Source organism: Ochotona curzoniae, unplaced genomic scaffold, assembly GCF_017591425.1.
Source record: "Ochotona curzoniae isolate NIBS_2020 unplaced genomic scaffold, NIBS_Ocur_1.0 contig_66, whole genome shotgun sequence".
Lineage (NCBI taxonomy): Eukaryota > Metazoa > Chordata > Mammalia > Lagomorpha > Ochotonidae > Ochotona > Ochotona curzoniae.
Window position 1 is genome coordinate 25,481,688 of NW_024466512.1, and position 25,726 is coordinate 25,507,413.

The following is a 25,726-nucleotide window of genomic DNA, read 5'->3' on the forward strand; positions in this document are numbered from 1 at the left end:
TGCTTCCCAGCCCCACCCTCAGCCACTCTGCACTCAGCCTCAGCACTGGGAAGTTTACATCCGAAAGTCGGCAAGTGTTGCAGACTGAGGCTGCGCCCACTGCTAGTTAAATGTCAGAACACCACCACTTTTGTGTCATTAGAAAATATCTTTAAAATTAATCTCTTCATGTTTCCAAATATATTATATAATAGATTTTAAATTAGATTTGACTACAAACAAAAGTGGTTAGAGAAGGAGACAGAGTTAGAGAGGGGACATTGATCTTTCTGTGCTGGTTCACTCTATATGGTTGTAACTGAGCCAGGCCAAAGCCAGGAGCCTGGAGCTTCATCTGGGTATCCCTCGTGAGTGGCAGTGATCTAAGCATTTGGGTTATCTTCTGCTGCTTTCCCAGGCACAGCAGCGGTGAGCCAGATCAGAAGTGGACCAGCCAGGACTTGAACTGGTGTCCATAAGGGATGCCAGCATCACAGGCAGTGGCTTAACTTGCTATACCACAATGCTTTTTTTTATTTTTGGAAAGCATTTTCCCTGTTGTGTTTCATAGTGCCTGATATAGTCACTACCCAGAGCTTTGTAACAAAATACTACCCCCTAGTGACAACTGCTTGAATTGCAGGTTGACATTTTCATGAGGTCAGCCAAGAGGGTTAGGGGTTTTGCCCTTGATGTGCCTGTGGATGCTGCCTAAGGCCTCCATTTGCATTTTACATCTCTGCAGAGGATAACCCTGCCTGGCCTCTCCATTGCCAGCCAGCAAACACAGAGTGACAGGGAGAAGCTCATGACCCCAGAGTCTCTGCTGTTGGGGACAAAGACTCTGGGCCCTTGGGTCAGAGCCTTTCTGGTGTCGGTGTGCATGCCGTTTTCTAGAGGGTCTTAGCATGCATGCTCTGGTTCAGCAGGTCTGAATGGGCTCGGTGGCTCCAGCATGATGCTGCTTGTCTGCAGGTCACATTCTGAGAAAAGCCATCTGGAGCTTCAACTTCTCCAGCCGCAGAATGGGAATGAGCTAGTGTAGGGCCTTGCTGCAAGGGAGCAGTCCGCTGTTAACTCCCCTGCCCGCCCCCAGGCAGTGCCCGTCCTCTGCTGGTTCAGGAGATGCTTGCAGGTGGAAATATGGATGCACAGAGACCCTGTCGTAGGGCTGATGCGGTTTGGTTGGGATCTTGCAGTGGGAGTGAGAGCTTTATGCAGCACATGTTGAACTTAGTCAAGGCTCCCTGAAGGAGGTTGTAGGGGGAAGGGGGAGAGACAGGTGGCCAGAGGAACCCAGCATCTGCCAGAGACCAGCTCCGGCTGACTTGAGAGCTTGCAAAGGATGTGTGGATCAGCGAGACGATAAGAAGGATAGACATGGACCACTAAAGCATGATGCTCATAATGGACAACTCAGAAACGTTGCCTTTTTTCTTTATACACAAATCATCACAAGCTTTGGTACAACATTCAATTGTTTCATTTTTACTTCATTATAAAAGAATGATTACAAAATCAATCCTAAAAAGCATTACTGTTATTTTACTTCAGAAAAAAATGTTTTCAGCAGGCTATTACTCATTCAAACCTGCAGTGACCTGGCTGAAGCCAGGAACTCCATGATTGGCAGCACATGCAGTTACATTGTAACAAGTGATTTATCTATATCCAAAATCAATTTTTACTAAACGTAAACTGATATTGCTTAAAATATCAAGAGTGCAGAATTACAAGACAAGCTCATAAATGAAAGGAATTTATAAAAGCCTAGATCATAGATTTCTTTATTAAATCTGATAATCAATCATGCATTAATTACCATCACCTTCACCTAGCACTGATTCAGTTGTCTTTTATTCTTTTGTTAAAGGGCAGTGAAAGGGATCCGGGCAACTTAGCCTTTCTACAAACAGAGGGCCTTTACAAAAACTTTTTTTTTCTCTTTATAAACTGTTTTCTTCCCCTAAATATAAGTGCCAATATAAGGTAGAAATTTTAAGCCATTTTGGTGGGGGGTTCACATTTGTTTCCCTTTAGAAGATGCCCCATATACTTTCTGCTTTCTGTGGTGAGAAACCAAAATGTGTCATTTCATGTGTTGTAACAGTTTGAGGTACATGGTAAACAAACTCTTTGTACCTCCATGATTGCCATCTGTACCAAGATATCATCAAGCCATTTCTTAAGGAAAACATTACTTATCTTAGGGCAAGCTTCAGGACAAAGGTGGGCACATACCAGGGTGTTTGGAAACATAGTGGGCTCAATTGTACTATTGTATGCTTTTAGCTGTGTGTCATTGCTTTAAGTTGTTAAAGACATTTTTGCCATAACATGATTGATCAGTGTGAGGTGTTATACCAATTACAGGAATCATCACACATTTGCAGAAAAACAACACCACCACCCTCTGGAGAATTCTATGAAACATCAGAGAGGTGATTGAGTGTCGCTATAGTGGGATGAGGCAGCAATGAGGTGACCAGAGACATTCTGCCGGGCCTTGCCATGCAGTCAGTAACTCCTAGTAGCCTTGCTAACTGAGGAGCAGTGCTCATCACACACCCATGCCATCTGACCCAACTGCATGGCTCTCTGCAAGAAGCATCACCTCTGTTAACTGCATGTCTGCCATAGCCATGTCCTGTACCAGCTGGCCAAGAGGACAGACACCTGGTCACATGGTTCTCTTGCCTTCCAGGAGAAGGGCTCGCTTGTCAGTCCCCTGAGTCCCAGCATGGACATCACCCCTAATACTAAATCTTGAGCCTCACTGATTGGCTGTAGGGCCACATGATTTAACTGTGAATCCAGGCATCTAAGACTCATGTTTGCGTCTTTTCCCATCCCTGTGAAATTCTGTTGAGTACCCTTAGAGCAGGGTGGAGTATTTGAATTCAGAACCCCAGGGTAGGGAAAATTAATATTTCTTCTGTGTAACTGGGATTTCTTTCAAGGCTTACAAATTTTCAAGCTCTATGAATAAAACCCATGAAGAATTTTTTCTTGTTTTCTTTCAGATTCAGCATGCTATTCAGTAAAATTGTTTTTTAAAAATGGTATTATATTATATTATATTATATTATATTATATTATATTATAGAGTATTTATTCCATTTACAGCCAGTCTTTTTCATATAAAATGTTTATTGCTTCCTACTGGTGAATAAAATTAGCCTGGCTAGACTTTGGATAAAACATCGTGTCAGGCTAACTCTGTACTGGGAATCTGGTTTTTCAAAGTGAAGTGGAGAGTGCATGAGCAAAAACTGTTGGAAGCACGCGCGTGTGTGTGTGTGTGTACGTGTGCACGCGCACACGTTTTCGCAATAGCTGTTTGCGCCCTTATCCTCCCACCTTCTTGCCTCTGTATCTTCAGAGTGTGTGAGGGGTGCTCTTGACTGCATGACTTTCTCAAAGCCCTCATCAACACAGTGCAGTGCTTTCTTGGAGAAACATGCCAATGTCTTGTGAGCCACTCTGTGCCAAGTGTTCAGGGAACTTGGAAGGCTCAGGGCAGGCAGCTGGCAACCATCTTGGGCCAAGCCCTGGGGAGACATTGAGTATACTAATTGCTTGTTATTTTCTAGGTAGGTGTTGTTTATGGGTGTCCTAATGTGTTCCAAGTGCTACTGACTAGGTTTCAATTTGATTTCCCTAAGACTAAGGACCTAGAGCAACCTTTCATATGCTTGTTAACCATGCATGAATTTTTTCTTGGAGAAGTATTATTCACATCCCTTGCTGTACTTTAAAACTGGGTGACTTATCTTCTTCAATCATAATGATTCTTTTTCCATTCTGCATACCAAACCCTTATCAGTTATATGATTATCATGTATATTCTCTCATTCTGTAAACTGGCTCTTTATCTTCTTGTTAAAGTCCATGAATGAATGGAAGTTCGTAACTTTTATAAAGTTCAACCTATCTTTTCTTTTGTGGTTCATGTTATTGATGTTAAAGCTAAGTCATTGCCAAACCCAAGGTCATCAAGATTTAAACTTACGTTTTCTTCTAATATTTTTATGGTTTTAGTTCTTATATTTGGGTCATTGATCCATTTTGAGTAAACTTGTGTTGATAGTGTGAGGCTGGGGTTATGCTGCCTTCTTCTTAAAGCTGGAGTGATTTGTAATTATGTAAGAAAGAAGGACAGAGAGCTGCAAAATTCCCAGTTAGAGATTTACAAGCAGGAATCAGTGAGGGGCATGAGCTTCAGAGTACAGATTTCTTAACATAAACTTGCTTGGAGAATGAACTAGATTTCAAAGTGTTAAAACTCACATCAGATGGATCTCTGTGGGGCATCAACCCCTATGTGCCCAGGACAGGGCTTGGTTCTTTATCGCTCTGCAGATGGCACTTTCCCTTGCAAACTATTGGACAAATAGATATAAGGTCATGATGTGTGTATGTGTTTGTGCGTGCATGTATGTACAAAACATAGGATCTCAATTTTCTCAAGAAATCTCCAGAATAGGCAGAATTCTCCCTATTTACAAACATGTCTTTTGTGGCTCAGTGAGGTCAAAGAACCTGGCCAAGGTCACAAGCATCTATTAATTCAGAGCCAGAAGATGAATGCCAGTGTTTTCAAAGCTTTATGTATCGTTTGGATTATGATATGGAAATAAATATTTCCTGGGTCTCAGTGGCTGGCAAATATAGCGGCTTATGTGATGGGATACATGTTGCACTGGGGTCTCACCATCTTCACTCTGCCCTAGCAGTCAGTTTCTGGAACATTCTTTCCCTCAGGGCTTTGAGAAAAGACAACGTGGCTAACTACGTCTTAAAGATTCTGCTTGGATGTGCCATATGCCATTTCCCATCACTTGCATTAGCCAGGAAAAAAAACATACCGTGATTCCTGCCGAAAGAAAGATGAGGAGCAAAATAACAGCAATAAAAGATTCTGTTAAAGTCTCCTCCCTCTGGTGACAGACATTTTCCTCCCCCTCCCCCTGTAAGCCCCGCAGGTTTCTCCTTGTCCCGGGGGGCACCCCAGAATCCTTTCAAGGTCTGCAGCTCCATGTTTAGGAGCTTGTGGTCATGTCCACATGCAGTCAACCTTTATTGTACACAATGTTCATTATTTCCTGCCGCCTCTGAGTCCGAATGTGGCTCCTCTTCAGCTAGAGGCTTACAGGCCTGAAAGCGCACTGCCCCCTCCTGCACATCTTCCCGCATCAGCAGAGCTGGGAGTGGGGCGTGATAGCACACGTGTCCATCCGGGGGTCCCCGCAGTCATCGGCAGGCCACAAGGGGTCTCCAGGATGGGAGGCTCTCACACTGGGCCAGTCCTGCCTCCTGGGAGTGAGTCTCCTAGCACTGTTCCTTATGACTCCACATTCTGGGGGCCCTTCTTGCCCATTGTCATTGTGTCCTCCCTGCAGCAGCCTTTTGAGTTCACCTCCTTCTGCTATGAGGTTGGGAGGTTGGACCCAAGGATCGTGTAGGGACCTAGTAAGTGTCAAACGGCAACACTAATGGCTCTTTGGTCATTTTCTAATGTTAGTTATCTTCAGTGGCTCAGTGCCACGTTCCATTTTCCTACAGGGGTGTCTTTGTCTCCAGACTTCGTCTCCGTCTCCTTGTGCTTCCTAAGCCTTTAGAGAGGACCTATAGATGGCCCATCCTTTCCTAATGGAACTGATTCACTAGGCACCATCTTGCTACATGCTTTGTTTTCTTTAATATTTTGACATATAACTCAAATACTATGATTCACCCTTTCTAAGTGCACAGTGCAATGAGTTTAACAAGTGTAGTTGTGCAGGCATCACTACAATCCAGTTTTGTAACATTTTGTCACCCCAAAAGATCCCTCACTGGCAGTCCATCCTTGTTCCCGCATGCGGCCGTCAGCAGATGCTCATTTTCCTCCTAGCTCTGTAAATTGGTCTTGTACCAACACTTCTTAGAAATTGAATGGTAATGTGTAGTTTTTTGCATCTGTTTTTTCCCAGGAAATAGTACTTTTGAGGTTGCTGCTCATCCAAGCAGTAATTTGTTCCGTTTAATTGCTGATGAGAGTTCCAGTGTGTGGCTCTGTGGTATCATGTTTACCCGTTCAGCAGCTGATGGGCCTCTGGGTTGTATAGGCATGAGGCCACTAGGAACAAGGCTGTCATGGGCACTTGTGCAAACACATCTTGTCCTTTCTCTGGGGGAAGATCCTGGTAGTGGGATTGCTGGATTTCATGATCAATGTGCTTTAACTTTTAAAAGAAATTACTGAATTGACTGTGCCAAGTTACCTTTCCCAGTAGCAACGGGTGAAGACTGCCGTTTCTCCACAGCCTGACGCTGAGTTTGAGTCACCTAGATTACTCAAGTGTTCCTCCCCATTTCCTTCTATTGTAAGTTATGAGAGTATTTTGGCTCTTCAAAATCTTCAAGTCCCTGAATGTTTGAACTGTTCTTTTCTATTCATTCCTATTGGAGTTGTCAAATTCTGTTTTTGAACCTGTTTCTTGTAGTACTTATGCAAACATAGATAATTGCACCCAACATGTACTATTAACATTCTCCCAGTTTCTTCAATAAAAGCTGGAAATTCATTCAGTTCATCACTTGCTTTCCAATCTAATGTACACAACAGCTTTCCCAATGGTCTGTCACTGCACAACACAGCTCACGATTTCCTTGACCTTGGAGCAAAGGCAGAGACTTTGTTAGGATGGTAGGCCACCTCTGGTAGCAGGACTTAGGCTAAGATGTTGTGCTGTTGTAACAAGTGCTCACAAGTCTCCCAAGCAGAGTTTCTTCTACCTGAACATTGCTTACTTGCTAGTATGGTGGAGGTGGGAGCAAGGAGGCTCACAAACGCACTTTGAAAGCTTTTTCTCGTTCTGAATGAGTAGGGCAGGTTATGTGGCCAGTCCTGTGGAGGCAAAGGCCAGCAAATGTGATCGACAGTAGAGCTGTTGCATTATGCCTTTTTAAAATCCTGGGAACCTGAAACAAGAGAGAAACTACCGGAGACTAGCTCTAGCCGACTCGAGAACTTGCAAAGGATGTGTGGATCAGCGAGATGATAAGAAGGATAGACGTAGACCACTAAAGCATGATGCTCATAATGGACAACTCAGGAAAGTTGCCTAATTTATACACAAATCATCACAAGCTTTTGTACAACGTTCAGTTGTTTCATTTTTATTTCATTATAAAAGAATGATTACAAAATCAACCCTAAAAAACATTACTATTATTTTACTTCAGAAAAAAATGTTTTCAGCAGGCTATTACTCATTCAAACCTGCAGTGACCTGGCTGAAGCCAGGAACTCCACGATTGGCAGCACATGCAGTTACATTGTGACAAGTGATTTATCTATATCCAAAATCAATTGTTACTAAACGTAAACTGATATTGCTTAAAATATCAAGAGTGCAGAATTAAAAGACAAGCTCATAAATGAAAGGAATTTATAAAAGCCTAGATCATAGATTCTTTATTAAATCTGATAATCAATCATGCATTAATTACCATCACCTTCACCTAGCACTGATTCAATTGTCTTTTATTCTTTTGTTAAAGGGCAGTGAAAGGGATCAGGGCAAGTCAGCCAATCTACAAACAGAGGGCCTTTACAAAAACTTCTTTTTCTCTTTATGAACTGTTTTCTTCCCCTAAATATAAGTGCCAATATAAGGTAGAAATTTTAAGCCATTTTGGTGGGGGGTTAACATTTGTTTCCCTTTAGAAGATGCCCCATATACTTTCTGCTTTCTGTGGTGAGAAACCAAAATGTGTCATTTCATGTGTTGTAACAGTTTGAGGTACATGGTAAACAAACTCTTTGTACCTCCATGATTGCCATCTGTACCAAGATATTATCAAGCCATTTCTTAAGGAAAACATTACTTATCTTAGGGCAAGCTTCAGGACAAAGGTGGGCACATACCAGGGTGTTTGGAAACATAGTGGGCTCAATTGTACTATTGTATGCTTTTAGCTGTGTGTCATTGCCTTAAGTTGTTAAAGACGTTTTTGCCATAACATGATTGATCAGTGTGAGGTGTTATACCAATTACAGGAATCATCACACATTTGCAGAAAAACAACACCACCACCCTCTGGAGAATTCTATGAAACATCAGAGAGGTGATTGAGTGTCGCTATAGTGGGATGAGGCAGCAATGAGGTGACCAGAGACATTCTGCCGGGCCTTGCCATGCAGTCAGTAACTCCTAGTAGCCTTGCTAACTGAGGAGCAGTGCTCATCACACACCCATGCCATCTGACCCAACTGCATGGCTCTCCGCAAGAAATAGTTGTGTTTTTTTGAGATATATGGAGAAAGATGGTGTGGGAGAGAGAGAGAGAGAGCCATTTTCTGGTTCACTCTCTAAATGTGACATCCAGGATTCGATCAGGTTAAAGCCAGGTGCTGGGAACTTCTTCTAGGTCTCCTACGTGGTTGTCAAGGCCTAGTACTTGGAACTTCTTCTATTGCATTCCCAGATGCATTAGCAGGGAGCTGGATTTGAAGTGGAACAGCTGGGACTGGAACTGGGATGCTGGTGCTATAAGTGGCAGCTTAACTCACCTAGCTACAATGCTGGTCGTGCAATAGCTGTCTTTGAGCTGTTTTTTTTTATCCAGGGCCGCCTAAAGCAAGGTAAGACAGGTGACTTTTCTAATAGCTTACAAGGGCCTGGCATGGTAGCTTAGTGGCTCATGTCCTCGCCTTGCAAGCACCAGTATCCCATATGGGTGCCAGTTCCAATCTTGGCAGCCCCATTTTCCATCCAGCTCCCTGGTTGTGCTCTCAGAAAGCAGGTGAGGATGGTCCAAAGCCTTGGGACCCTACACCCACATAGGAGACCCAGAAGAGGCTCTGGGCTCCTGACTTCAGATCAGCTCAGCTTTGGCTATTGCAGCTGCTTGGGAAGTGAGTGCATCATCAGACGGAAGATCTTTCTCTCTGTCTCTCCTCCTCTCAGTATATCTGACTTTCCAATATGAATCTTTAAAATATCTTACAAAAAAGGCTTTGTCTACCAGACTCAGGGAGAAATTGGGTTAGTTGCATTGTTTTTGTAGTTTCCTACGCAAAATTTCAGTGAATCAATTTGACACATTAATAAATCCATTTTTCTTGATTTCTTTTTTTTTTCTTCCCAGCTGTCTTCTGGGGGGACATTGCCTTAGATGAAGATGATCTGAAGTTGTTTCACATTGACAAGGCCAGAGGATGGACCAAGCAGTCAGTGGAGGAAATGGGACACAGCACAGGTAAGTGGTACCCACACATCCGCTTCTCCTGACCAGGTGGCAGGGGTGAGGGATGCCAGCAGGGCCAATGGGGACTACAAGGCTTCGGAATCAAACTTATCATCCCAGTGCCTCTCATTTGTGGAAACCCAACCAGGTCAGCCCTCCTTCTCCCCTGGGAGATAGCACCTGCATGTTAGCTGATCCTTCTAAGAAAATTTCCAATTCATCTCCAGTTCACAGACGGAAGGACACAGTGGGAATCTTACCTTTAAGGGCACATTTTACGGCAGGAAGACTGAGTTTAGACCTGGCCAAGGCTCTAACACCTCAAGGTTCAATTTTCCTGTCTGTGAAATGGGAATGCGGCCAACGTTGTCCCCTAGAGATTTGGGAAGTGGACCCCAGCCGGACATGCCTGTCAGGCTGCTTGTGCCCTAGCTGGCATCCAGGAGCTCCCAGAAGCCTGGATAGAGCAAGGTGGGTGGCAAGAGGTCAGAGTGGGACAGTCCCCATGGCTCCTGGGGAGCAGGAGCAGCTGCAGGAACCACCAGGGGACGATGGATGAGGGACCAAGGTTGTCCCATGGGCATAGGAACTGGTTGTCAGGCTGACAGCCAAGAGAAGCAATTAGGCACTTCAGACATTCATTGTGATGTCTGCTTCTCAGACAGTCATTTCTCAGGATTTGTAACGCCTGTTCTGTAGGCTTGGAAAATGTCAGAATTGTAAATGAAGATTTAGGTTATCTTTTTTTTTTTAAAGATTTATTTTTATTATTTTTTTAATTGGAAAGGCAGATATACAGAGAGGAGAGACAGAGAGGAAGATCTTCCGTCTGATGATTCACTCCCCAAGTGAGCACAACGGCCGGTGCTATGCCGATCCGAAGCCAGGAGCCTCTTCCGGGTCTCCCACGCGGGTGCAGGGTCCCAAAGCTTTGGGCCGTCCTCGACTGCTTTCCCGGGCCACAGGCAGGGAGCTGGAAGGGAAGCGGGGCTGCCGGGATAGAACCGGCGCCCATATGGGATCCTGTGTGTGCAAGGCGAGGACCTTAACCACGGCGCCACCGCACCAGGCCCTAGGTTATCTTTTGTATCAAATACACATAGCTTTAATGAAGCCCTAAGTGAGAGAAGCATCTCCTCATGATTCTGCCATTCCAGCTGTCACAATCTTCTCTGTTCTTACCTGGAGGCTTAGAGAAGTTGACTTAACTGCCATCTTGATGGTTTTGTTTCCCCCACAGTATTATTTACATGTGATGAACTTCACATTTCTCAAGTGTACTGTGCAATGAACTTTACATATGCACATGCCTGTGTAGCCATCTACCGGGCTAAGTATGGAACATTCCAGATCCCACAGGCCCCCTGATGTCCCCTCCTAGTCAGTATTCCCCCACTAGCCAGCAGCCCAAATCCTGTTACCTGCATAAGCAGAGCCATACCTTTGTGTCACAGCATGTGTTCCTATGAGTCTGTCTGCTTCCATGTGACTTCACTGCTGTGCAGAATTCTGCTAGACGACTCTTGCGGGTGTCCTCATTCTTCTTTTGCAAACATCCTTGGCTCTGGGAGAGGAAGCTGCTCCCTGCATTCTTGTCTGCATCTTTTTGTGAACACGTGTCTCATTTCCACTGGGCACATGCCCCAGAGCGGAGCTGCTGGGCTGAGGGGTATGCACAGGTTCAAACTCGGAGGATGCCATCTTCAGACAGCTTTCCAAAGTGGTTGTGCCAACCTACACTCTGGGGGTGAGGCATATCACTGGGGAGGTGGAAATGATGTCCATGCAGGATCATGGAGGCCTTCTGTGCCTCAGCCTCACTCTCTGAGCCCACACAGTGCAACTGATGCCCAAACACATCACACCAGTTGTGGCACTCTCTTTCTGGTGTGTTGACTCAGCATAGGAGCTTAGACTGGGCACATGCTCACAGGATCCCTGGACAGTGCCCAGCCACCGGGCCACTCAGTCCAGCAGTTCAAGAGTGGCCTGGGGGAGATTAGTCCGAGGCTAATGCAGCAAGGGGGACACCTAGCACCCCACCTTCACCAGGGCGGAAGTGGACTAAGAACTCGAGTGCCTGTCTTCTCTTTCTTCTCCCTAGGAGTGGATAGACCACAGAGTCAGCACACACAAGTGTGGGCACCTTGGGGAGGTTTGGTGGAGGGGCGAGCCAGAGGCAAGCAGAGAGGGCACATTCCTGGAGCCACCTTCCTGGGGCCTGTAACAAGACTGGCCACAATACTGGTTGCAGATGCAGGCTCCACAGTCAGGCAGCCTGGGCTTGCATTCCTGAGTTGAGCCTCTGCCTAACAAGGACAGCAATATTCCTTTCCTCCCAGGGAGGCCATGAGGCATCTGCATTACAGAGACTGCAGAGTGTGTGGCACCTGGCACATAATAAATGCACAGTAATGGCAGCATCAACACTGCCCCCTTCTCATGATTACTTGTGTTGCACTTGGGAGGGTGTGAGGTTGGCCATCTTGGCTCCAGTTTGCCATGTGGGGAAAGGAGTGAGGGGGCTTGGCCTATAAGACCCTTGGGTGTGGTGCTTTCTCCTTCCCAAGGGGAATGTGTTTCTTCCAGGGTGATTTTGTGTCCAGGGATTCTTTGTCCTGGTTGCTGGTCTCTGAGGGTACCAGGTTTCTTGCATGTATCTGAAATAGTTATTTTATTTTCAGAAGGGGAATATTTTTTATTGTTTTTGCTGATTAAACTGATACTGCTTGGCATTTAAAAAAAGAAAGACAAAATTCAATAGCTTATAATTGTATAAAGTAGAAATGAAAATCCCTGTTAATTCAGCTCCAGGGACACTTATCTATTGGCTGTTTGCTGGATCCCTTCCAATCCTAATGTTCTTAGCCAATGTGTACCCACATGTGCCCCCAAGTGCATGCACATACACACATACACACACACACATCAGTATATATGTATCTGTACATAAAAGTGTAGGCATTTATACTGGACTATATTTAAATAATATATGCTTTAAACATAAAGATGATCTTGTTCCACCTGTTCTCGTGTAATCTGTGTCACTTAGTTCCATACAATAGACACATTTTCCTGTGTTGCATTGCGGTCTTTCTGTTTTCCTGGCAGTAGTGACCCAGGGTGCAATCTTGCTGTTTTCTCTAACAAAACCCTACAGATGAGCTGGACAATTGTTTTGTTTTTAAGTTTTGTGATTTTTTTTTTCCCTACAGCAAACACATGTCCAGGAAGAGCTTGATGCATACATCTTTCAACTTTGGCATTGATTTTCTTTTTTAAATATTAGTCAGAAAGATGGCCCACCTTTCCCCGCCCCAGCTCAGTTTCCCAGTCCCTGGCTGCTGTGGCTTGCACATGGATCCATGAGCCCCTATATTGCCACCCAGAAGAACAGAGGAATCACACCTTTGCTCTCACTTGGAAAATCAGCTGTGTTCTTTCTGGGCCAATGGATGAGCTAGGGCCTTGTGTCTGGGCTGGTTCAAGGCACAGCACTAGCCATAGAAACAGCCACCATGGGCTTGTGGACCCTCAGCAGGGAGCACTTTCGCTGTTCCCCTGGAATCCAGGTTTGTCTCCCTACCCTGCTTCCAAATGATCTTCCTGGTAACCTCGCAAACACTAAGGCGAGCTGAAAGGAAAGACCATCAAGTGCTTAGCACTGTACCTGGCACATAATAAATGCACAGCAAATGTCAACCCTGCATGCCCCATGCAATCATCACCCTTTGCCACTGCTACAAACTCATGTCCGCCTGGAACCTGAGTGTGACTTTGCATGGAGAGCAGGTCTCAGCAGATCTCCTTGGCTAGTGGTCTTGAGATGAGATCATCCAGGCTTTGGGGTGGGCCCTCAATCCCCTGGCTGGCGTTCTCAGAGCAAGAGAAGGGCACACTGAGAGATGTAGTGAGAAGGGACCATGGCAACATAAAGATGGAGCTTGTAGGATGTGGCCACATGCCGAGGAACAACACCAAGGCTTGTTGGCAGCCCCCCAAAATCAGGACAAGGCAGAGGAGTCTCCCTAGCATCTTCCGAGTGAGCACCTGGTTCCTGACTCAAAACGGCCTCTGGAGCCTAGAGGGGTGTCCCATGGCCTGTGGCACTTGTGTGACCATCCCGGGCCACTCAGGCAATGGGGTCGTTAGGCCCCCTCAGTGGTTCCCTACTTGTGGGAAGCATTCCCTAGTTTGGCTCTCAGGGCCCTGCATACTGTGTCCACAACCGGCATATCCAGGCTCCCTTTCCTGTCCCAATCCTGCAGCCAAATACGATGACATCGTGTCTGTACACACCCTTCCTTCCTCTCAACCTTCTGGTCCAGCTGCTCCCTCCCATTCTACAGATACAGAAATGAAGGCCAATGACTCACCCGGTCCCTGCAGCTGGCATCCCTTCCTGACACCTCCTTCCTCAGCCCAGCTGTCAGCTGCAGGAGACCACCTGGGTGGATGGTGCTCTTAGCATTGCTCTCATCCTGGGCCTGGGATGGAGTGAACCCCGAGGTCCACCCCACCCATGGGCGGACCCGTTCTCCTGCCATGGAATCTGACAGAAGACGTGGCTGGACGCCTCCTGCATGTGTGTGGGGACAAGGAGGCAAGGGTGTATTCTGTAGGGGGAGAAAGTCCTTCTGTGTGCATTTTATTTGCAGTGAGAAGAATGGGAGCTCTGGGCAGGCATGGGCCAAGCTGTTCTATGAATGGGCCCTTGAATGAACACTGCAGAGTTTGCTAAAGCTGCTAATCGGATTAGCTGTGTAGTGAAGGAAGTACTTAGTGGGAAACACACAGAGACATGCACACAGGCGCGCACATACTCCCCGGGCTTTTGCATCCTGGTCCCTGTGGCAGGGGGAGAACCTGACAGCCCCAGGGTCCTTAACCAATGCGGACACCAGGGCTTGTAGCCTCGCATGATGGGATGTTACGGGGAGACCCGTTGTACATCAGAACTTTTATTTCTGGCTCTCTTCCCTCAAGAGCATTCCCATCGGTGAGAAGGTACCTGGAGGGAAGTCTTGCCTCACGGCTTCGTCCATCCGGATGATGGATCCGATTTCCCCATCTCTGTGATGAGGCTGTGAGTGGAGAGCTGGTTCTCATTACTCACTGGCTCTGACGGAAGCTGATGTCCCCACCTTGTCCGTTCTGAACCACTGGGCTATGTCCGTCTCTGCTGCAGGGACCAGCCTTTCCCCCTCCCCGCACTCCCTAAGCCCCCTCCTGCCTGTGTGGACGTTATACCCTTCCAGTGGCTTGCGCATTGGATTCCATATAATGAATTTGTGGGAGAGAGTTCACAATGTGACTTTGCAGAGCTGGTGTTCCCTCCCTGGGCCTCACATCTGAATCATGAGGTTTTAGTATTGGCAAACCTCTTGGTGCCTAAACTTCCTCTTCCTTTCCGGTGTGGTCTTGAGTGGCTTATGTTACCCTCACCTGGACTCAGGGTTCCCACATGAACAGAGGGGCCGAGGGAGCCATGTGCTCTTTATTTCGAGCTGGTTTGAGCTCTGCATGTGAGCTCTGGTGGGACAAAAGCCAAGCTTGCTTTATGACAACTGGGCCAACGCACACCTGTCAGATCCCAGTCCTCTGGAACCACAGTGCTCTGAGGCCAGGTCCTCTGATTGTGCTACCCAAAGTTAAGGACCTAAAAAAGACAACAACATTCCTTTGTTTCTGGTACAAGTTTAGCTTAGAAGCGCATGGGTGAGGTTGCCTGACGTAGTCCCAGGGACAGGTGCTGTCTTTCCAGCCTGGACTCCCAGGTTCTGTGGCTTTGACTTCATAATTCCATCACTAGCTGGGCAGGGGTCCAGGTGAGACATGGGTTGGTGGGATGTCCTGTGGATGGGCCGATGACCTGAGTATGTGAATGAATGCCAGGCTGACGCCTTCTAGAACACTCCATTCATTCAAGTCTGCCTGTCTTCACATCAGGCCTTGCCTAAGGCCAGGGGTGGGAGGTGGCTTGATGCTGGGACCACTGGCCCGGGAAGCCGGAGGGAGTCTGAGGCTGTTAGGGAGTTCCTCCGCTCCTACGCAGGCCTGCCTCGCTGCCCTCAAGGGCTGGGGCTGGGAGGCCCAGAGTATTCCTTGGTGACTTCTACTGTCCTTGACATCCTGAGCGTCAGACTCCACTGAGCATCTTAAAAATGCTACAAGCATCGTTTCTCAGAGACTGAAGTACACACACACACACACACACACACACACACACACACAATTCTACTTGCAGTTTTAAGAGACTGAACTCCCCGTGGAACCACGAGGTATGAGATCCCGGTCTGCAGCCTCCCTCCCCGTGTTCCTCTGAGGGCTGCAGTGTGGAATGCTGTAGTGGTGGAGGCAGACAGGCCTGGGCTGCATCTCTGGCTCTGTATGGATCAGCTGTGGGTCTCACATATTGGCTAGCTCATTCCTTATTGGCTGCTGTCTCACAGTGAGGACTAAATAAGTGTAGTGGGTAAGACATTTATTCCAGGGTCAGACACCCATGATCATCATCTCCGCCCTGTGCTGGCTTTGTTGTCTTTTCTGCTCTGTGTCCCACTGGTAGGAACCTCAAGGCTTCCTAAGTGCCAGCTTTCCTGCAAGTCTTCGATACAGTGCTCTGAAAGTCCTCCAGGGGGCGCTGGGGCTGGGCCTGCACCAGCACCAACCTGCTCTTATTAGATCCTAGGATTTGGAGCCCACCCAGCACCTGAAAAATCATGAGATCCATCCCCACCATAAAGACTTCCCTAGTTGTTCTGAGTCAAATGCTGGGATCACAGGGTTGGTTGGAAAAAGAGTAATCTGAAAACTGAACAGGGCCTGGCCCTGGCTCCTCTATTATAACAATCAGTAAGTGGTTATAACGCCCAGTGGTTGTGAGTTATCTGTGGCTTGAATGCTTTATGTGCATTTCTCACCGAATTGTCACACAGTGGGGATTGGTGGGGACTGCGAGTGCCTTCAAATAGAAGAGCTACTGTTCAGATGCAATCATACAGCTAAGTATTGGCAGAGTCGGGACGAGGTTGTGGTCATCCTTGCGGCAAACACTCTTCTGCCACTGCCCTCACCTGCCACTGCTTTTAAAAAGTGGCTGTCATCACTGCTAACCCATCCCCTTGAGCTCCTGGAGACCCTGTGGCTCCATTCCTGCCCTACAGGGGTTAGTAAAGGACCAGGATGCCCCCCCACAGGCTTGTGGGATGGCACTCATCCTCCGTTATGGCCTCACTTGCTGTGGGTGTCTCCTTTCACCAAGAAGTTCAACCTTGTGACTTATCTCTATTGGGTCTTGGACCTCCTCTTTTAGTGCCAGCATGAGGCAGGGCATGCGAACAGAGCCAGAAAATGCTTGTGAACTATAGTGTCCTTGCTTGCTCTCTGCTGTCCCAACATGACATTGGTGGCTCACACCTCCAGCTGGGAGTAAGCAGATGCAACAAGGGGCAGCCTCACACACAGGCTGGTCCCTGAGGCTGGGCAGGGCATCTACAAAGGGCATCCTTAGCTTCCTGACCAGTAGCATCTCTTCACTAGACCTTTGGTACCGATCCTCAGATGTAAAAGGTGGGCCTTCCATCTTCTCTGCACTCAAGAGAGTGGGCAGGATTCTTGCTTACTCCTCCTATTCCTCTTCCATGCCTGCAGGTTATCCAGCTGTTTCTACTGTGAAACCTCTGGGTTTCCCTGGTTGAAAACTTGGTCTTCAAGTGGAAGTATTCTTGTGTGTCCTGCTCTGCACCCTCCCCTGGCTCTGCAGGGCCAGCTACTGCCTTAGCATGGCCTTTCCCTCTTTCCTGCTTTTCGTGTAACAAACACCAACTGGGGAGCTTCTTAGGGCTGTGCTGTCTACTTTTTCTCCCCCACCCTATAAGGAGAAGGAGTTTGGATGCTGGGCTTCCTGTCATGGTTTGGGAGCCTGGGGTGGTAGTTGGAGTGGGCCCTGGGGTGAGGAGACCTCAGGATCAACCTGAGCAGGCAGAGCTCAGGTGGTGTGATGGCAGCCATTCTGGCAGATGTTGGTGTTTCATCCAGCCCAGGGATCCAGAGAACCAGGCAAATGGCATCAGAGGGCCCCAAGTAGGCTTTTAGCTCTGTGATAAGGGCTGGGAAGAGGCTAGCTTGGGCCCCTGATTCTTGTGGAAGGTGGGGATTTGGCAGGTCACTAAGGAGTCGACCCGAGAGCATCAGATGGGCTCAAATGTCAGAAATAAAGCAGGCACCGATAAATCAAAAATCAGGCCCTGGTCAGAGCCAAACCAGAAGCAAGGGTGATGCCGAGGGCCAGATCCAGACTTGTTAAACTCCTCTGTCCGAGGACAGGGCTGTCTGCAGAGCCAGGGCCTGGGCTAAGCCCTCAGGGTCATCAGCAGGTGCTAGTCAGGAGAGGAGGAGGCCGTAGGGCAGGAGCTGGGCAAGATCTAGCTCTTCTTTCACCCGTAAAGTTTTTAATTGGGTGAGATGACTTGAGATAATAAAGAGGCATCAGAGAGCATACATCTGCTCATTGAGAAGGAAGAAAGAATGCAGAATAAGGATTCTATCAGCTCACTCCCTGGGGCCTCCTGTAAGGGCTGACATATGCCTTGGATTGAAGCCATAGTTCACTGGGAAAAATACGCTCATCGTTAAGTTGATTTTCAGTGTCACTGCATTTGTCAGGGTTTGGAGGAACTGGACTGGGAGTCCACGTGGGGCCACAATGGGGTCCAGGGCAGTGACTATCCTTGAGTGTGCATACAGGGGGCTGCCCCTTTATGGCTTATAAATGTGGGAGCCTATTTAAAATTGGTAGATTACTCGGAGAAACTGGAACAAGTAGGGGATTAGTAGCTGGCACTCTAGCCAAGGTTCTTTCTGTTGCAAGATACAGAATCTCATTCAAGACAGTTCAAGCCAGAATTTGTTTAGTATAGCATTTGAATGGCCGTCTAAAGACAGAAGCAGAGGAGAGTCAGTAGAATTTGGAGGGGAGGACCAACTGCTCTCTTGCTTTTGCTCTGGTCTGCTCTTCTGGCTTCTGTCCCAACACAGTGACCTTGCCTGAATCTACACCATGGTTCCCCAGCTGAAGTGTCCCCCATTGGATGCCAAAGGCTCCTGATCATCCAGGTGTACTGTGGAAGTCTTGAAGGAAGGAATCCAGCAGGGAGGGAGCTGCAGTGATGAGCAGAGAGGAGCTGACTACAAGCCTTGGGGAGGGGAGGTAGATGCAGTGGTGGCTCAGAATGGAGCAGTCTCTGGTTGGGGGGTAGTGAGGAAGTGAGCAAACCCCCCAGGGAGGCCCAGCTTCCTTTGAAGAATTGCCTGGCAATCCCACCTCAACTTTGTGATTTGGAATGTTGTTTTCAGGAGAAAACGCTCTGTGAATTCCCCTTGGCCATCTTGGTCTATGGAATCTGTGGACATGGGCTCTTGGGAGCTGGAGACAGCTGGGGTCAGATGAGGATTCTACCCTGGCCTCTGGGCCTGGACCAGTGGAAGGGCTTGCCTCCCCATCTCAAGCCCAGCACTTGGCTTTGCTGCATCGGAATCCACATTTGCTCCCCTTGAACTGTGTGTCTGCTTTTGTTAGTACTTGTTGAGTGAAATTCTGTTTCCTCACCTTCATTTAAATGTTAGTTTTTGTCTGAAGCAGATTAAAAATTAAATCTTTCCATCAAAGATATTTTATTTATTTCAACCTCCAGTAAATGTGCTCTCCTAGATATAAAATGTGTTTCTCACCTTGACTTTAAAGAACATTTAAACTTTGAAGGATTTAAAAGTAAATACTTTCGACAAATAAAAAATACAGGATCCTTAGTCTCATTAGTAACCATCCCCTCATTTTGTGACTTAGCATTTTTAGTTTTATAAAGCTAGGCATCTTTGTTCTTGTATATCTGTTTACGGTTTATTTTTTGAAAAGCAGAAAGACAGATAGATAAGATCTTCCATCCACCGGGTCATACCTCGAATGACTGCCAACAGCTGGGTTGGCTCCGGCCAAAGCCGGGTACAAGGAACTCCCAGCAGATTTCCCACATACATGGCAGGGACTCAAGTGCTTGAGCCATCATCTGGTCCTTCTCAGGCATGGTAGCAGAGAGCTGGATTGGAAGCACAGCAGCATGGACTCACATCAGTACTATCATGTGAATGGGACAAATGGCAGACTAACCCTCTGCACCACGATATATGATGCCCACCCTTGTTCTTTCCTTTCTTAGCCTCTTTTCAGAGGAGATGTGTGTGTTACAGCTAGAAACTGACTTTTGTTGAAAATGCATTTACTGGGCCCGGCGCGGTGGCGCAAGTGGTTAAAGGTCCTCGCCTTGTACGCCCGGGATCCCATATGGGCGCCGGTTCTAATCCTGGCAGCCCCGCTTCCCTTCCAGCTCCCTGCTTGTGGCCTGGGAAAGCAGTCGAGGACGGCCCAAAGCTTTGGGACCCTGCACCCGCATGGGAGACCCTGAAGAGGCTCCTGGCTTCGGATCGGCATAGCATCGGCCCGTTGCGCTCACTTGGGGAGTGAATCATCGGATGGAAGATCTTCCTCTCTGTCTCTCCTCTCTGTATATCCGCCTTTCCAATGAAAAAATAATAAAAATAAATCTTAAAAAAAAAAAAGAAAATGCATTTACTACTCAAGCACTTTCTTTAAAAATACGTCTATATATTTAATTTCATCAAGAGGCAGAAAAGCAGAGGGATGTGTTCACCATGGCCAAGTCCAGATCAAGGTGGAGCTGGGTGTTTGAGCTCTGTCCAGGTCTCCCACGTGAGAGAGCTTCTGCCTCAGTAGTGGGGAGCAGGGTGCATAGTAACAGGAAGCTGGGATCCAAGTTCAAAGCTAGGCACTGTGCTCAGGGACTCCAATGTGGGACATAGACATATCAACTGGTGTCACAGGTTAAGCATTTCCTTGCTGGGCATTGCATTGGGCTAAGCTGGTGTTGAACAGAACCAGTGCCTTCTTTAGGCCAGGACTGAATCTTGTGGTTCTCTTGCCAAGTTGCCTGGAAGTGAAGGAGACTGGACATGCAGGTGTTTGGTGCATGCATTTCTGTGCAGGTCACCTCACCGCCTTTGTGATGCCTCACAGGGCTTCAGGGCAGGCTGCTTAAACTGCATCAAATCCATAACCATGCAGAGAAGGCTGCTTCTTCAAAACCAACAAAGAGCAAGGGGCTGGGGAGAAGAGATTAAGAAAGCAGAACGTTCAACAGATGGGGACTGAGTACCTGGTGACAGGTAGGCCTGATTGTAAGGGCTGGCCATGCAGCATGAGGGGCATGCAGCATGAGGGGCAGCGGGTGGCCCTCCTTGTCCTGTTCACTGGTGACTGGCAAGCAGGATGGCCTGCACAGAGCCACATTTCCTCTGAGACTGTTTATGCCAAGGTGTGTAGGTCCCTGTCACTGTGGTTTCCAAGGAGCTGCACAGAAGAATGGGGGTGATGGTGGTGGAGTCCCCAATGAAACCTCACTCTGTCCTGCTTGTCTCATTTGTCTTTGGTCCCCTTCCAAGAGCCTTGCTTGCCCCCAGGTCCTGAGGATAACCCCAAGCTGACCTGGGCACCGAGCCTGTGGACTTTATCTGCCTGCCTCCAGCCCCTGCCACCCCTTGCTTCTACTTCCCACACCTTTTTCAACTGGGGGATCTTGGCTTCCGCAGCCCACGAATCCTTCTCTTCTCTGATGCTGACGTCACCTAACGATATGACTTCCCATTCATCCTGTACCCAGAGGTCCTAAGCAGCCAGTCCACCCGCCAAATCTGGTCTGCAGATGTGTTTTGTTTGTTTTGTAGCGCTTACATTTTTTTTTTAATTTACTGCCAGCATTAAAAAATGAGATTTCTCATAAAAGTTCAGAACTCTGGCTCCTCTTGAAATGTTAGAAGATCTGGCTGCACTGGCCCAGCAGTCCCACATGGCAACTATCAACACAGTTGCATAATGAGCGGCTGGGCTCTGCAACGTCTGGCGCTTTGTGGATTGTCACAGTCCCCACTGTTCCCTATGTGTCATTCTCATTAACCATCTTAAATTCCTATGTACTAGCTGACTTCTTCATCCCTCCAACATTTAAAAATTCATTCATTTATTTATTTATTTTTATTTTTTGCCAAGGGACAGAATTTTCCATTTATTGGTTCACTTCTCAAATGCCAGGATCCAGAAACTCCATCCAGGTCTCCCACCTGGGAGGCACAGACTACAGTACTTGAGTTATCCCTTTTTGCCCCCTAAGGTAGACTTTAGCAGGACTCTAGATAGGAAGTGGAGGAAGGACCCAATCCAAGGCATTCAAATGCAGGATGCAGGCAAACCGGTTAGTGGCTTAACTTGCAGTACCATATCATCTGCCCTCCTCTCAACTTCTGGTATTAGAGTTGGCATGTTGAGCCAGTGGATCAGGGGCACCACCTTGGACCCTAATTTCAGACCAACGACTAGCCAAGGCCACTTCTCTCTTCTCCATCAATGAACATCACCTGTTACCTGCAACAAAATCCTTCTGCTGGGCTCCTCTTCTTTTTGTAGAATGTCCAGTGTCTGGCACCTGTTTATAAGACATGTGCTGGCTCCAGATGACAGCAGGGAAAGCTTAGAAAAGACAAACAGGCTGTGTGAAGTGTTTTGCATGGGAAGACTTATGGCCCAGCACAGGTGTTGACATCAGCACCAGTTTTTCCTGTTCCATGGAGTTTGAGGAATGGGACCATTAAGGGGTATTAGCTCTTCTGAGACACGGGGACCATTGCACCCAGCCAAGCACTAGTTACTTTGACCTCTGTTTGCTGGCCGTATCTCAAGATGGAGGCCACTACTGACTCCTGTCCTGAAAGTCCTTGGCAAGTGACAGAGCCCCGTGCCTCTTTCTGCTTCTCTTGGGGAGATCGTTTTGCCTCAGTTCCCTGGAAAAGGGCTTGTCTGGGTCTTTATCTTTGGTCTTTTCTTGCTTTGGTTTCCAAGCTCCTTGCTACTCTATTTGTGGTCCAAGGCTCGCCTTGTATGGCATGTGTAAACCTTCCTTGACCATTTGGTCATCTATGCAAAGGCTGTGTGTTAAAAATCCAAGATTTCATTGAAATGTATCCAAATCCTTCCCTGTACCTTTGGGAAACTTAGAGAAAAGAGCAAAGGACTGGGACTCAAACATATAGCTCTGCTCAATACTGGCTGGTGGCCACAGGCCGAGTCCTTTACCTTACTAAGCCTTGTTTCCTTGCTTGCAAAATGGGGATCACAATCATGATACCTTCCCCAGGATGCAATGAAAGTAACTGACATAATGTAGGCAAGAGCTGGTCAGTCTGGTTTAGTCCACCGTAATGCAATGTATTTATGGAGCATGGTTAGAGGCATACACTCTGTTGGCTGACTCCTTTAGGAGTCAGGTGTCCCATAGTGGTGACAGATGGGCTCTACAAGAATTACACAGCAGGGCTGGGAGCTCCCCAGTGGGAAGAGACACTATCTGTTCTATTTGTCCCATAAACCTGCCCCTTGCAAAGTGTGGCAGGGACTGGAGCCCTCGAGACACTCGTTGGATGAGTGAATTGCTGGGAGCAGTATCATGAAAGGAATGCCAACACAGCACAGTAGAGGAGCTGGCCTTGTGGAAGAGGCTGAGGGGAGCTTTGAAGGCCTTGTGGTGGGCATTGTACGTGCAAGGCGGAGCCTGAGCAAAGTCACAGGGAGGTGGTTACTGGGCAGAGGGCACCGAGCAGCCCAGAAATCTGCAGCTGAACGGTGGAGGCAGGGGATGGCCCCCAAGGCTGAGCGTGAGGAAGGAGGGAAGAGCTGGGGAGCCTGAGAGTCAGGTGCAGGTAGGGCTTTGCCTGAGGACTGTCCCTTCTCCTTCACAGGCTTGCCTCTTCCCCAACCTCAGGGCCTGGGAGGTTTTTTGTATCTGTCCTCCCACTGGTCCTTCAGGTTGAGCCTGTTGTTCTGTGGAAGCCCCTGATGCTCCTTCCTCCCCCTTGCTCCCTGCCACAAACTGACAATGAGCACTGTCCTAGGTGTGTGCATGACTATGTGTCTGCTCAGTCCCAGTGCCTAGCCTGTGGTGGGCATGTTTTAGATATCTGTCATGTGTTCTGAAAAACCTGCATCCACCAGACTCATCCAGGTAGAGCTGTACTAATACCTGCTTTATGTTGCTAGCCCAACAGATGGAAAGCAGCATCTTGCTTTTGTTTTGATTTTTCTCCTCAAGACCCAGCTTCTCACACAGGACTATATGGATCTCAGTTCATTTGGGCTGCTGTCACAGATGGCATACATGGGGTTACTTACAAACAGCAGAAATTCATTTCCCACAGTTCAGGATGCTAGGGGCTCAGGCTCAAGGTGGCCTCAGATTCCATGCCTGGCGGGGATCTGATTCTTGGTCCACACCGTCTCTGCTTGTGTGTGGCCAAGGGGATGTGAGTCCTAGCTGGCGTCTCCTGGAAGGGTGCTCACCCATCCAAGGATTCCACTTCTGTGACCTCACCACTCTAAGAAGGCCCCACACCTCCGGAGGCCAGCATGTGGGGGGTTAGGATTTCAACAGAAGAGTCCATCTGCAGCCTCCACCAAAGGAAGTGACTCTGGGATGTGTTTGCCACATCCCTAATCCATTGCCTGATGGATGGAGATAATTCTGCATAACTCTGCACCAACAGTGCGGTAACAGAATAGCCACATGTCATCTTTGGTGCAAGTGTTTTGTCTTGCGCAGGTAATCTGCATTTGCTTTGCAGGATTCAGCTTTCTGACCTGTAAATGTTGCAAAGCTTCTGACATTAAGTATGTCAGATTAAATTGGCCTTTTTTCTTAAACTTCTAAATTTACTCTAGCTTTAGGAAATGGTTTGTATGTATTTTTTAAAAAGATGTATGTATTTATTTGAAAGGCAGAGTGATAGGGGTGTTTGGAAAGTCATAGACACACACATACAGAGATTGTCCACTGGTTCACTCCTTAAATGACCACAACAACCAGGCCCAGACCAGGCTGAAGCCACAACCCTGGAACTCCATCCATGTCTCCCATGTGGGTGGCAGGCATTCAAGTGTTTGAGTCATCCTCCACTGCTTCCCTGGCACATTAGCAGGGAGCTGGACTGGGTGGGGAGCAGCAGTGTAATGAAGATTATCATATCTAGTAACATGTTATTTAACTTCATGGCATTGTAAATTTCTATTTTTCTTTCTATTATTGATTTTGTATTATGACTTTTCATTTAAGGGGATGTATAGTAGCTGTGAAATGGAGACTAACATATCCAGATGTGAGGATACAATGCAGTATGCATTTCTACTTCCAGACAAAGATGGACTCCATCTGCAAGGACATCTGGTCCAGTCCCATTGAGTGCTGGGAGACTATTGGAACCTGTGTCTGGGGCAGTGCCCTGGTGCGGGAGGCTGAGAGCCACTGGCAGGGCCCACTGTGCTGGGGCTGCAGGCTCCCCTTTGGCTTGTCTTCTCCAGTGTCCCCTTCCTCCTGGGAATGCACACCTGAATCCCCGGGGTTCAGGCCACCTCTTGGGTCTGTGCTCAAAGAGCTCCTCGTGGAAACATGACCCATTCAGGGACCAAGAACCTGGGATTTTGCCAACCTTTCCCATCAGGATGTAAGTTCTGGATTATCTAGATTGATAGATGCATCAGTGGATGCAGCTGGGCCCACAGCTGTGTCTAGGTATAGCCTCTTAGCAGCTGTATGAGTCCAGGTGCCATAGTGAAAGGTTCCTAGTAGTAAAGTTTCCGAAACCTCAGTTCTTGTTTTTGTGACTCAAGTTGGTAACAGTGTCTGCGTCCTCATACTGTACTGAGAGCTCAATGAGAAAATCCACAGGAGGCAGCAACACAGGCCGTGACATATACAAAGCAGCCAATGACCAGCATCAGTTCCCTCAGGGAAGTGCTGACCTATGACGTGGGGTCATGACTCAGGAAACCTTGGCCCATCCACCTCCTAGGATAAACAGATGATTGCACATAACTTGGTCACTCTACTCTTTTCTTAAAGTGTATCTTTTTTGAAAACAACTTACTTTGTTTATTTGAAAAGCAAAATTACAGAAAGAGGGAGAGGTAGAGATAGATCTTCTTACCTGCTGGCTCACTTTCTAAATGGCTGCAATGGCTAGGTCAAAGTATATCTTCAGTTACTTGTTTTTACTAGTTAGTTCTCAAATTAGTATAAACAAGTCTTGTCTACAGCAAGGTGTAAATAAATACCATGCCCAGTGGGTTATCTCCCAATTGCCTATGGCTATCAATGGACTCAGCTCAGACCTGATTTTGTGAAGTCTGCTGGAAGAAGAACTTGATTTTCTTTGACCTATAATGCTGCAAGTAGCAAATGTCTCTGTGATTTGTTTTTTCACCCTATTTTGCTCTTTAGACTGGCAAACGATTTTAGAGTTGATAATGACAGGGATAGTTGATAATGACTAACCCAATGTGTGTTGGCCATGGGCCATTGCTCTATGCCCATCCTCCTTAACCTTCCTCCCAAGC

General features: G+C 47.4%; 1 protein-coding gene across 1 annotated transcript in view; it reads left to right on the forward strand.

Moving 5' to 3' along the window:
• The window catches only part of TLL2 (tolloid like 2), a 109,993-nt gene that overhangs the window by 21,019 nt on the left and 63,248 nt on the right, over window positions 1-25,726 (forward strand). Inside the window, exon 2 of the mRNA XM_040992392.1 lies at window positions 9,118-9,228. Coding sequence (XP_040848326.1) covers window positions 9,118-9,228 — 111 coding nt within the window. The remainder of the gene's footprint in view (window positions 1-9,117; window positions 9,229-25,726) is intronic.